The 12,483-nt window shown below is 47.3% G+C and overlaps 4 protein-coding genes across 4 annotated transcripts; 2 read left to right on the plus strand and 2 right to left on the minus strand.

The window, feature by feature from the left end:
• Positions 1–443: 443 nt before the first annotated feature.
• On the plus strand, positions 444–3,879 carry MGYG_07915 (DUF747 family protein; the record flags this gene model as incomplete). The annotated part of the gene is made up of 3 exons (XM_003169700.1): positions 444–616; positions 689–2,273; positions 2,326–3,879. The coding sequence occupies 3 exons, from the start codon at positions 444–446 to the stop codon at positions 3,877–3,879; spliced, it is 3,312 nt and encodes a 1,103-aa protein (XP_003169748.1).
• A 419-nt stretch (positions 3,880–4,298) lies between these two features.
• Positions 4,299–5,912, minus strand: MGYG_07916 (cytochrome P450; the record flags this gene model as incomplete). Its single annotated transcript, XM_003169701.1, has 2 exons — positions 4,299–5,642; positions 5,715–5,912. The coding sequence occupies 2 exons, from the start codon at positions 5,910–5,912 to the stop codon at positions 4,299–4,301; spliced, it is 1,542 nt and encodes a 513-aa protein (XP_003169749.1).
• A 433-nt stretch (positions 5,913–6,345) lies between these two features.
• On the minus strand, positions 6,346–9,935 carry MGYG_07917 (WD repeat-containing protein; the record flags this gene model as incomplete). The annotated part of the gene is made up of 7 exons (XM_003169702.1): positions 6,346–7,982; positions 8,046–8,232; positions 8,291–8,830; positions 8,886–9,017; positions 9,067–9,192; positions 9,254–9,459; positions 9,869–9,935. The coding sequence occupies 7 exons, from the start codon at positions 9,933–9,935 to the stop codon at positions 6,346–6,348; spliced, it is 2,895 nt and encodes a 964-aa protein (XP_003169750.1).
• Positions 9,936–11,210: 1,275 nt separating this feature from the next.
• Positions 11,211–11,977, plus strand: MGYG_07918 (hypothetical protein; the record flags this gene model as incomplete). Its single annotated transcript, XM_003169703.1, has 3 exons — positions 11,211–11,382; positions 11,464–11,564; positions 11,762–11,977. 3 exons carry the CDS (start codon positions 11,211–11,213, stop codon positions 11,975–11,977), a joined length of 489 nt encoding a protein of 162 aa, XP_003169751.1.
• Positions 11,978–12,483: the final 506 nt, after the last annotated feature.

Raw genomic sequence — 12,483 nt, forward strand, 5'->3', positions numbered from 1 at the left:
CTCGCCATATTGAGCTAGGCGCATGGAAAAGACGGGAGACATGCCTTGTTATATGGGCAGAAAATAGAATATATGGACTGATTCTTTTTTCATGCTTCATCTTCATCATACTTTGTTGTTCGAGGACTTTTGATATGCATGTTAAAGCGGCGAGGCCCAATATGTAAGCTGTAGATCTGATAAGAAAAGATAACCAAAACATCCAGCTTCATGGCCACGACACAGATACATAAAATACCTGGTAGCTACCTGAAGCACCAGAGAACCCTCCTCCGCTGTCTACATTTATACCGACGCTTAGTATTCTATCGTTTCTTTTGCACTCAAACGCCAGTTCGAGTTCCACCTGCGTTGAAAAAGTGGCATCCAGTTTCGGAGCCCAATAGCTATTCACCCACTAGCCTCCAACCTCAATTACACCGCCACCACCCGAATGATGCAGAATGACAAGTGATGGGTACCATACAATGAATGGGCTGGGTATTGATAATGGAGGAGAAAAGCGCGTGACTACCCCGGACAAGATGGCTGGTTTATCCCTGTTCAATGGCGGCAGACACCGAAGCGAGGACACAGATGAGCTTGATCGTGAGGAGCAGCTGGCGGCGAGCTCGGAGTAAGTATCAACAACACTGGTACAAGGGAAGCAATGGGAGAATGCGAGAAGTAAAGTCACTGATATCAGCAGGCCTAAAGTGAAACCAGTGACAGCAGTGGAGGTTGGCGGCAATGTCGACCGCAGACAGCTACCCAGCCCAGTCCAAACGCCAGAGCCAGAAAGTCAAAGAACGAAACGGCCGGAAAATACTGTAGACGAAGGCCTTACGCTCCCGAAAAGGCCAGCTGGCCAGATACCAAGACCTGCGGCAGCCGAAGTTACGCTTAAAGACCGCTCATATATCTCTTCGCGCCCGCCAAAGTCAAATAAACACAATGCTGAGGGGGACGGGACGAGAGAAAAGGACAAGATCCAAAAGCTATCCCCAGCGAAATTACAGGACCTAACGTCTTCGCCAGAATTCACTTGTGTGCGGGTAGCTGATGATGTTGACACTGATGTCGATGTTGACACGGCGGAGCCACAAGTTCAACAGATACCACTAAAGCCGGCTCACATCTCGCCTATCGAGGTTGGAGCAGAAACAGAACGGGGACCACCGACGAGCTCACTGATACCTTTGGATGAGAAAGATGAAGAGGATGCTTACGACGCAGATATGGGTATTGCCTCGGGCTCGAACAGTGCACTAAAGGAACGCAATAGAAGCCGCGCGCGAACACGTCGGTCCAGCACGGGAAAGAAACAAGTCCATCTTCAGGATCCGTTGGAGTTTCATGGCCGGCGTGTTAATAGTGATCCAACTCAGCCACTCCCTACGTCATTTCGTTCCTCTAAAAAGGCCTCGTCTGTGTCTGGTCCAGTGCCTGTGGATGGGAGAGCGAGACCGTACAACAATGGCTCAAGTAGCCGTTCAAGACGGATGCCGTCCCCGTTGAATCTAGATGCAGGATTCCGACCAATACGTTCATCGGGCGCAAATAGAAGCGTGTCACCCGTGCCAGCCTCTATTCCAATTCCGCCGTTTTCTATACCTACCTACCTCCAGCTCGAACTGTCCTCTCACCGACCATCGTCATTATATATCCATCGATCAGGAGCGCATGATTTCCCCTATGAGAGTTCTAGGGTTATGCTAGAAAGATTGCAGAATTTCTTTCTTCTTCCTCCGCTTTTAGAACAGGCGTTATGTTTTGGCACGCTGGCTTGTCTCGACTCATGGCTGCATACTTTCACTCTTCTCCCACTACAATTTCTAAAGGCAGTCTACATCCTGCTACAGTCCTGGATGATTAATCTTGGGCTTGAGATCCAGTTCGTCGCCTCATATATTGTGAACGGCCTCGGTCGGATGTGGAAACGTCGACGACGACGTGATTCCGTGTCTGAAACCGCGCATGAGAGACCTATTAATTTCAAAGATTCCTCACCGAAGCTTATACCCATTGACCCATCGCCAAGAGATAGTAGTCCGGTTCTAGATCCAGCTTCAGGGTCAGATGCACATCGGCGTCGTGGATCTACAACTCGAAGACATCGGAGGTCAAAGTCTATCCCGTCCACACTGCTTGCAAATGACAAGGCAGATATCCTTAAAGGATTACTGATGATATTCACCTGCACTATTCTAATGTATTTCGATGCGAGTCGAATGTACCACTGGATTAGAGGGCAGGCAGCTATCAAGCTCTACGTTATATATAACGTCCTTGAGGTAGGTGTCAAAGTACCCATTGAATGTTTTCTCTAGCTAAACCTTGCGTTAGGTTGGAGATCGATTACTTTCTGCCATCGGACAAGATGTTCTCGAATGTCTTTTCTCTCAAGAAGCATTGGAACGAAGACCAGACGGCCGAAGCAAAGTCGTACGTCCATTTTGGATGTTCATCTTTGCTCTTATATATACCGTGATCCACGCCACGGCGCTTTTTTATCAGGTGATGACCCTAAACGTGGCAGTAAACTCATACTCCAACGCGCTGATTACCCTGCTATTATCCAACCAATTCGTCGAGATCAAATCAACCGTCTTCAAAAGATTTGAAAAGGAGAACCTTTTCCAACTCACCTGTGCAGATGTCGTCGAGCGGTTCCAGCTGTGGCTAATGCTCGTCATAATCGCTTCAAGAAATTTCGTAGAAACAGGAGGTTTCAAGCTCGGAGGTGCCTTGACATCTCAAAGCAACGCGGCAACCAGCACCAACAGCACAACCGCCTTTCGACCGTCCACATCAATCCTTCCGCAATCATTCACGCTTCTTATTCCATCGTCCGTGTTTTCTTCACTCAGCAGTGTTAACTCCATTCTCCCTGCAATTGGCCACCTTCTGGCTCCTTTCCTCGTTGTTCTCGGCTCCGAGATGGTGGTCGACTGGCTCAAACATGCCTACATTAGCAAGTTTAATAACCTTAAGCCAGCAATGTACGGCAGGTTCCTTGATATTCTCGCCAAAGATTACTATAGCAGCGCATTCTCCGACCCAAATCTTAACCGCCGCCTCGGACTACCGGTTATACCCCTTGCCTGTCTATTTTTCCGCGTTTCAGTTCAGACATATCAGATGTTTTTAACTGCTTGGCTACCACAGCTATCTTCATCTCCCTTCTACCCTTCGACGTCAAACGCTACGTCCTTGACTGAGATACACAGTCACTATGCACCCATTTCTGGCCCATCGACCTCTTTATCGTCTATACTATCCGACTTATCCAACTCTTCCGCCTCTGCAGTCCTATCTTCCATCTCACTTTCGACAATCACGCAAGCAGCTTCTTCTATTTTCCAAACACTAGTCTCATATGCCACTCCCTCCCCCGCATCTTTCGTCCCTATCTTCACTGTCATCCTTGTTCTACTATTGTATATCACCTTACTTCTGGGAAAACTCGTTCTCGGCATGATACTTCTGGGCTACTCTCGAACAAGGTACAAGAATATGAAATATCGAGAGCGGGAGTATGCAGCACAACAGAAACGGGAGCAACGGCGCCAGCAGCAACAACAGTACATAAACTCGACATCCCCTTTACCTCATGGGTCTTCATTACCTGTCCCATCTATCGAAACGTCGCTGTCTAATAGCGCAAGCAACAGCAACAGTGATATGATAGAAGGAGGTCGACGTGGTGGTGGTTGGGGTGCCGTCGAGGTTGGGGAAGATAAAAGAAGATGGATATATGTCGATGACCCTGAAGGTCTGCGGAGAGTGCGTGATCGAGAAGCAAAAAGCAGAAGTGATAAACCTGGTGGATCTGGTAGTGGGGCCCATGGGCTTGAAAACGTAAAAAGATATGAAATGGCGGCCAAGAGGATATGGTAATTACTCAATTCTCGGCTCTTGATATCAGTACTTGAATAGAAAATGAAGTAACAATGTGTTCATTTTCTTTATTGCGTCCGTTATCACAAGTAGAGCCCGCTCTCTTGAGGTAGGCAGAGAAGGTTAGAGAAGTGGGCCGCGAAGTTAAGCATAAATAAGCCGCAACTTCCAAAGAACGCCAACTTCAAGATCTAAATAAGGCTATCCTTGACCTATAGTATTTTGACGATAAAGTAGGCCTTTCATAGATTGAACCATGCGAGTTGTATTTACCAGACTCATGTTGAGGAATACATGCAAATGATGTATGGAGAGAGTAAGAAATATTATTATTAACTTGTTCCAGGGTGCGATTTCCATATATTCTGTCTCCTTCTAGCAAGGTGATTACAGCAACCGTATGAATATACCAAGGATACCTATGACTTCACTCTTCGTTCCCAGCGGATTCGCGTAGGCTTCATAGGGCCAGAAAAGAGTGATGTGTAGTCTGTAGCAGGCACACCCTTCTTCCCATCCAAGTTGTATACTCGCAAGTGACGCACCACTGTAGCCACGATTACAGTTAGGTTAACGTATGCAAACTTTTCTCCAATACAGCGATGACGGCCAGCTCCAAATGGAAGATATGGGCTACTAGAGCCCTTGGACGTTACACCGTAGCCATAATCAACCATATCCTCTTCCTTTTCACTGCCCTCAGGTTTCTGGGTCTCCCATCGATATGGATCCCATTCCATCGCGTTGGGGAAGTGTTCATCGCTCAGGGCCGTTACGCCCGGTGATGCTAGTAAGACGTGGGACGTGGGAATTACATAGGGTGTGCTAGGAACTGGCATTGGGTTCTTGACTTTTCGCATGAGTGAATGGATGGACGAGTTGAGACGGAGGGTTTCGCGGATCACATTTTGATGTAGCGGGAGGTTGTCGAGGTCTTTATATTGTAGGGAAGCCAGGCTGCGATCGGGGCCGGTATGAGATAGATTGGCTAGTTGTTCCTGGTAAAGTTCTTCTACTACCTCTGGTTGGGAGGCTAGACGAAGCATAATCCAGGAGCTGATTGAGGACGAAGAGTGTTGACCGGCCATTAGGAGGGTGATCATGATATGCGCAATCTCCTTATCTGGTAGCGGTTTTCCGTTTTTATAGGTGCATTGCATCAAATTATGAATCATGTCCGACTGGGAATTGGTGGACGCAGCTCCTGCGCGTCGCCGCTTATCAATGATATCGGTGTATATGGCACGCATGCGAGAGTGGGCACTATCACGTTTTTTGTTATGCGGTAAAGGGGCCCACGGTAGCATGAAATTGATAGGGCTGAACCCCTTATCTAGATCATGATATAAGGAGGCAAACTCGGTCGTGAGTTTCGACCGTACCTCTTCCCCCTGAAGGGTAATCCCAGCAGTAAAAATGGTGATCTCAGCCATGACGCTAGAAATATCTACCTCTCCTGATTGACCGTGGAAGTTGGGAGAAGTATTAAGATAATCCAGTACTTCCTTTTCGATCAAGGGGACGTGAGACTCTAGAGCCGATTGCGAGAGACCATATTTGATGAACTTTTTTTGCTCCATGAGCTTGGAATTTGGACAATCATAGACCACATCAGATCCAAAAACTGGGGTTGTTAAAGGGGAATACACCTCCTCTGCATTTACATCCTTTAGCTTGCCATTTAGGATAAATTCGTTGCCCTTCACACCCAGGTAGACGGTAGTATGACGGCCCAAAAGAACAAAAGTGAAGATATCGCCATGCTAGATCCGAGAGATCCATGTTAGCTAGTTAAGCAAGAATGGTACAAAGGATGCTGTTCATTCATCTCTTACCTTCTCTCGGCACGAGAAGAAAAACTTATATGGATCGATTCCATAGCTGATAGTACTGCCCAGGAATGGAATCCAATGAAAAACTAGCGGCGGCCTAGATTTATTCAACAGGCGGAAAAGCAGCTGATAGACAACATTGAGAGATATGACTGCGATTGAACTTAGTAGAACGTAGGCACCGACCGCATATACGGCCATGATTAAATAATGAGGACAAGATATTGGTAAACAGTCAAATGCTATTAGTTGAAGAAATGTTAGGAGTGTTTATTTTCCTGGATTAAATAGTTATGGAGGGTGGCCCTAGGCAGTCCGGGAACATTGCTTCCGGGTGGGCAGATTTCGTACCAGAGGAAAAACAAGATAATTATTAATCCAGAGACTGGTTGGCTACTAGAAGGATCATTTAATAAGCTTGACTAGGTAGTATCATTGGTTGACCATCACTTACTATCACGTCCTTTGATAAATATGAAATGAGAGTCTGGCTTAGGTCCAAAAGTAGGCCCCGAAATTTCACAGCGTAAATGAAATCTAACCGGTCCATTTCATCCCAAAAAATAACCAAGAAAAAGAAACAAAAAAAGAAACCAAACCGGGTATATGCAGTAAATGATTTAACCGGACCTATTTAGTTTCCAGAAAACATGCTCTTGAAAATTTCACGGCTGTTGTACAGATTTTGGATCCTTAAACGTTCGTTGTCCAGATGAGCGTTATCACTTGCTTGGCCACAGGGTAAATGAGCCGCCGGAGCACCAAATTCCTTTTCCAAAAGGCGGATAGTCGGGATAGATCCTCCTTCACGAATGTATATTGGCTTGGTGAGGTTCCTACCGTTACAGTTTTCTTGTCCAGAGATAGAGTATGTACCTTGTTCTCGGGGAGAGCTTTGGCTTTCTGGGTTAGATTTTATACTGTTTGAACTGGAGGCGGCTGATAAATCGACAAGAGTTGAAGACGTTGGAATGCTCTGTTTTTGCATTGCAGCAGGCGATTTCGGCGAAGATGAAGAAGTAACGATATGTGCGATGTCAGTCGAATCAGTATGTATTGGTTCAGGGCGAGAGCGTAATTGTGATTTATTCAACGGAGGGTAGCTGTGTCCCTGGCTGCCGTTTTTTTCCTTGGTCCACGTCAATGTCACGGCACGCGAAAGGGTTTCAAATAGTTCATTATCGGGGTCTCCAAGCCATGGATCCGCAGTCCCGGTAATTTCGACAGTAAGGGTATTCTGGGAATGTAACTCGGCAAATTGGGCTTGAGCACAGTTGATAAAGTCTTCTGCCACCTTGCTGGACTCTTGGTTTGGAACGATACGAATAGACAGTGATGCTTTGGCCTTTCTTGATATAGTGGTAGTCGACTTCTTGCAGCTAGGAATGTCAATGCAATGGATGGTAAGCGACGGTTCACGCCAACGATGCATCAGAGATTCTGTAAATGATTCAAAGTCCTTGATTTCGGGGTGGTGCGGTAGTAACGCTGCGGCAATAGCGTCGTAGCGTGCCTTTTCAGTAGATGTTAGTGGTAGAACTGGATCATGAAAACCTGGAAGGTTGATGGCTCCTTTGGGTCCAACTATAGTTCCTAAAAGCAATGTCAGGTCCTTGAGGGGTTCGTCGAGTAGCGAACTTCCATCGATGCCACTATGAAGATCCGGTTGGTCGCTTGATACAACAATGTTTGCGTGTACTACTCCTCGTAAGCCGTACGTCAGGCAGGGAATATGGTCATCTAGCCAGTAACTGTTGGCCAGAAGAATCCAGTCAATGGGACCAATCAAGATTTTATTTTCACGGATTGCTTGTCCAAACCCCTGTGAGCCAGACTCTTCTTCTCCCTCAATAAGGAAAACAACATTGTAAGATAGCTCCTTTCGCTGGTAGAGTTCTGCAGCAGCATAAAGCGCAGAAAGGGACGGCCCTTTATTGTCGGAGACGCCACGGCCATACAAATATCCGTTTAGAGAGGTCAAGTGGAATGGGTCAGTATTCCACTTAGGGTGGCTCGCTCCAGCACCGACAACGTCGTAATGACCATAGAAAAGAATAGACTTGTCCTTCTTTGTGGGTGCATTCGCAGGGAATTTAGCAAACACAATGGGGTTCTTCTTCTGGCCTGTCCCGAGTAGTTTAGTTTGAGCTCCTAGATACTTGCAGTGCCTGCGGAGGAAGATTGCTCCTTGGGCACATTCGCCAGCAAAGGTTGAGCAACCCGAAATTGTCTTGAATGCAATGAATTTTGCCAGAGTGTTAACCATTTCATCTATTAATATTTTTCGTTAGAAAGATGATAATCCATAGCTAACCAAAAAGGGCTGCTGCATACCGTTGCTAATGGCAGGTATCTCCTGCGAATCGGCTTTCTCATCGGTCAAATCCCACAGGGCAACTGTGTTGTCATTACCACCAGTTGCGAAGATCCATCTATCCTTGATATTCCCAGATGTAGATGTGAGCATCTTCCCATCATGGGCGGTCCAGCTCCCAAGTTCCTCAAAACGGGAGTTGAATTTCTGGATGTGTTAGATCTGGTTGGCCATATATTGTGAGGCGGAAGCTAGTTATTCTTACCTTCACAACACCATCTGAGTCACCACTAAGAATGAACCCTTTAATAATGTCAATCGCCCATATGTCGCCTGTATGGCTAGAGATCGTTTTGATGATCTGCCTCGACTCCAAATTCCAGACATTGATTGCGCCTCCTGAGAGGCCACAGTAGAGGAATGTCCCGTCAACTGAGATGGATAAAACCGATTCGTCTCTGTTTTGCAATGTAAAAAGCTCTTTTGGCGCCACACCAGAGCCATGGCCTAGTTCCCATATCTTGACAGATCCGTCACCAGATCCTGTTAAAAGAACCTCTCCACCACTAGTTTCTACCAATCCCCGGACAAGTCTCATGCAATAAACGTACCCGTTGTGAGCGAAGAGCCGGTGCTGGTCTTTTCTAAAATATAGTTTTTGCCCATGATGGTTCCCAACCCCATTTTGGCAAGGGGTAGAGATGGGCTCCGTGGATCCAGGGCCGGTGGAGTCAAAGAACTTGTGCGGCTTATTTGCCTTGTTCGCGATTGTCTGTGGTATGTCACTTTGTTGGAGGTCACACCACTAGAAGGAATCTGTGAGTAAATAGCCTGGAGAACTAAATAGGTTTAATTCATACCTGTATACTCGTGTTCTGACCACCGCAATACACCGTTCCCCTATCTGAGGAGTATACAGCGGTAAAAATGTCCCCAGGGTCGTGATGAGACTCTATAGAGTACAACTGTTCCAGCGTTCTTGTGCACCAAACCTATAATTCATTAGTACTTCTACCCATAATGTAACTCATTGGTTCATACATTGACAGTAGAGTCTCCACCGCTAGAAAATAGGAGCTCCTTATCTGGGGACAAATGAAGCCCAAGGACGCTCTCCTGATGTGCTGCCACTGAAGCTATTGACTCATAAGTCGAAAGTGACCACGCCTGATGTAGAAATCAGCTTTTGAACAGCATTTCCTATCAAAATAATTGCCATGGTACTTACAACAATGTCTCCTCCTTGGAGTCCTGCAAATACGCAATGCCTGCCAATAGCTAATGAGAGCACCGAACGGCTGGCCTGCAGCCGATGCGCCACCCCAGAAGCAGTCCTAGACTCCGTCGTCGGCGATGAATCAGAGTCCTGTGCATTCCATCCAGCAGTTTCAGCTGTTGAGAGCTTGGTGAAGCCTGTATCAATGCTATTGGCATCTATATCATCCATGCCGTCAGTAATGCAAGATGAAAACTGTCAATCAAAGCTTAGCCAATTCCTTCGTATTTTTGTAACTAGCTAAGTAGTTTATCGAAAACAAAGGGACCACCGTTAACTCGTCCGCAACAGAACTGTGCTCTGTGTCAATGATAAATGCTATGAATCTCCCTGTGTCATGTTGTAAGTTGGCGGAAGCTTGGCCAAAAGGGGAGATTTTTTCCATGAAGCGCGATGTCGACATCGTGTGGCGGTGCACTGACTCCTTTTTGTTCTTCTCACCAACTTCATCTCAACAACAACAACAACAACAACTTCACCTCCGCGACAATCACACGACGGGTAAAGGAGGGCATCCATACAGACAGCAGAAGAGAGATGAACAGACTTGCAATGAGATCGACCTACCGAAAGCTGCGGACTGGCTGTAATTGATGCCATATCTCAGCGTCGTTCGAGTGACTGAAGGAGGCATGGCTGCGGTCAGAGGTCGAGGTTGGATCAATCAGTCAACAAAATAAACAGCAGCAACAGCTGGGCAAGACTATAAAGACGATGTTCAAACGAGAGGATGAAAGAATGTCGACAGGTTAACGAAAGTGACTATCCTTTTCTCTTACGCCGGAAGGAAAATAAATGGGAGGTAGGACACGGTCACTCGACCATCTTTTAATCAATGATGCATGATGCACAATGGATTATCGGCAGGCCAATTATTGTCTGCTATCGTGGGAATTCGCTGGTTTCAAGGGACCAGCCAGCCTGTTGCATCGACCGGTGCAGCTTCACCGCATCGTGACCTGAAAAGGAGAGAGCCATTAGGTTTGGCATTGCAGCTAGGCCGTATTTCTCAAACGGAAATGAGGCGTGGCTTGGAGTTTGGAGCTTGGTCTTCGGCTTGGATCTTGAGATGCCAGGTAGAGAACGGCTGGCTAAGGGGAGAACGGAGCCTGTTAATGGCCTGCTAAATCACCGGTTCTACGGAGTCATCCTGGCGGCGAGACCGGCATATCTAGCGGGAAGGGCTGGGTAGCCCATGCGGGCCGGCTTACCGCAGAAAACGGCTTGTTGACCACTCCATAGCGAGTGACGAGTTAACATCATGATGGGCAAAGGGGGACGAGATGAGACGGAAAAGGTTTAGGACACCGTAAATATCCCTAATCTAGCTGTTATGGATCTACCTCCTGCATAGCTATTTAATCAGTACAAAAACTGTTCACGGTTTACGGATACCATCTCGGCTTCTGATTTACGGTCATCAATGGAGAATTAGGTGAAGAGAAGTTATGCAGTATCGGGGTCATATATCGTGCATCTCTTTATGGGGCCGGGTACAAGGTACTCCATACGAGTGAGGCACTTCTCATGCATTAGCCAACCAATCAGAGGTGCATTCTCATGATCGAGACATTGCTTGGGCAAGGCAGCTCCCGCCTCTTGTGTGGTCCTTTGATTGGTGTAATTGTTTAGGTAGACATGCCGAAGTGTGAGATTGTCGCCATTTAGTACGGAGTATGAATAGTAGTTTGCCTTGCAGGCAGAAGAGGCAAAATCAGAAAATTCCGATGCCCAGCGCGCATCCTTAACGAGCTCCGGAGAGGCGACAAGAGTCTGGACGTTTTCTCCGTAGCTACGGGACACGAAGTAATTGAGAGGGGCTCACGACACAATTCCTCCACATCCAGGCTTATCTGCCTAAGGTATGGGGAAGCCCCCCAACCCAAACCTACCGTTTATCTAATTGTATATGGACGCCCTGACATGCTCAGGCTTACCTAGCTGTCAGACGACTGTGCAGATCCCCCTGCCGAGCGTCTGGATTCATCTGGATTCATACTCGCCTAGTCGCAGAAACACCCAATATCACTTCATGACTGAAGGTCAATACGGCGAAGTTAGGAGAGCAACCAGAACTTTAAGTAATGTCGGGCTCGTTGGATGGATGGACAAAGGACTCCATGGTGGTTTTGAGGGCAGGAGAGGCTGATGATGGTTTCTAGCCCGCGGAATACATAGCATCGGCTATCACGACTTTGTAGGGACTTTCATCAAAGCTCCGATGCGTCTTAGCACCGCGGAGGGAAATTTGGGCGGAAAACTGGTGGGAATTGTTTCGACAGCAGCCGGACCTCCCTGGTGTTTCGTTTTGAGACATCATTTTTACCACTGATGGAGCTGTCAACAAACGACGGCCACTGCATATAGAGTACTTATGCAATGATTCGGACGACGGCGGTTGTTCGAGCTTCAAGAGCTGTGGACGGTTGACTGCTGACCGTAAGTAAACTCGCCCGATAGTTTATCTGTCGGAACAAGGAGCCAAAAAAAAGCAGTGGACCAAGCAAAGACGGGATGCTTGTTAAAAGGGTTAGCCCAACGACTACCCGGCGGTCCACTGCACTCCACAGGGATATCGACCCCTACACCGTCGTTTCTCTCGATCAGACTCATCTTTTCCAGCGTCCGACATCACACTCGCTCTTAGACGAGAAGGGAGAGCAAAGACAGAGCTAAGAGGCATCGCCAGGAAGTCAGAGAAGAGTCTGCATTTCTTCAGTTTGCATCATCAGCAGAATCGAGTTGCTGTGGCTGTTCTTGCATATTATACGAGAATCTGCGCCACGATTCACCGCCACATCGTCATCGAGTGGCCGGCTCCTTTTATTTTTTTTCTTCGTCTCTTTCACGCCAATCACGCAGCCCAACCGCTTCATTCTCCCAGCCCAACTGAGGCCGAACAGGGAAGGGAGAAAGAAAAAGTAGGGCGCCAGTTGGCCAGCGGAGAGTGGGCGGTAGGCATCGCCGTGGATCGGATGGTGCTCGATGGCTGGATGGGTCCCGCTTCATATTTATTAATATTGGATGTCATTCCAGATTGCTGAGTTGGCAGCGGTAGTTATATATACTCAGCAAAGCACTTCATTGCGAGAGGGATCTCCTGGCACACTCGAAATAGACCATATACTCTTATTCTTCATATCGAGTACATATGGTAGTCGAAGCCTCGGGACGGCTTCTTC

This window comes from Nannizzia gypsea, genomic scaffold (genome assembly GCF_000150975.2).
Source record: "Nannizzia gypsea CBS 118893 supercont1.8 genomic scaffold, whole genome shotgun sequence".
Classification (NCBI taxonomy): Eukaryota; Fungi; Ascomycota; class Eurotiomycetes; order Onygenales; family Arthrodermataceae; genus Nannizzia; species Nannizzia gypsea.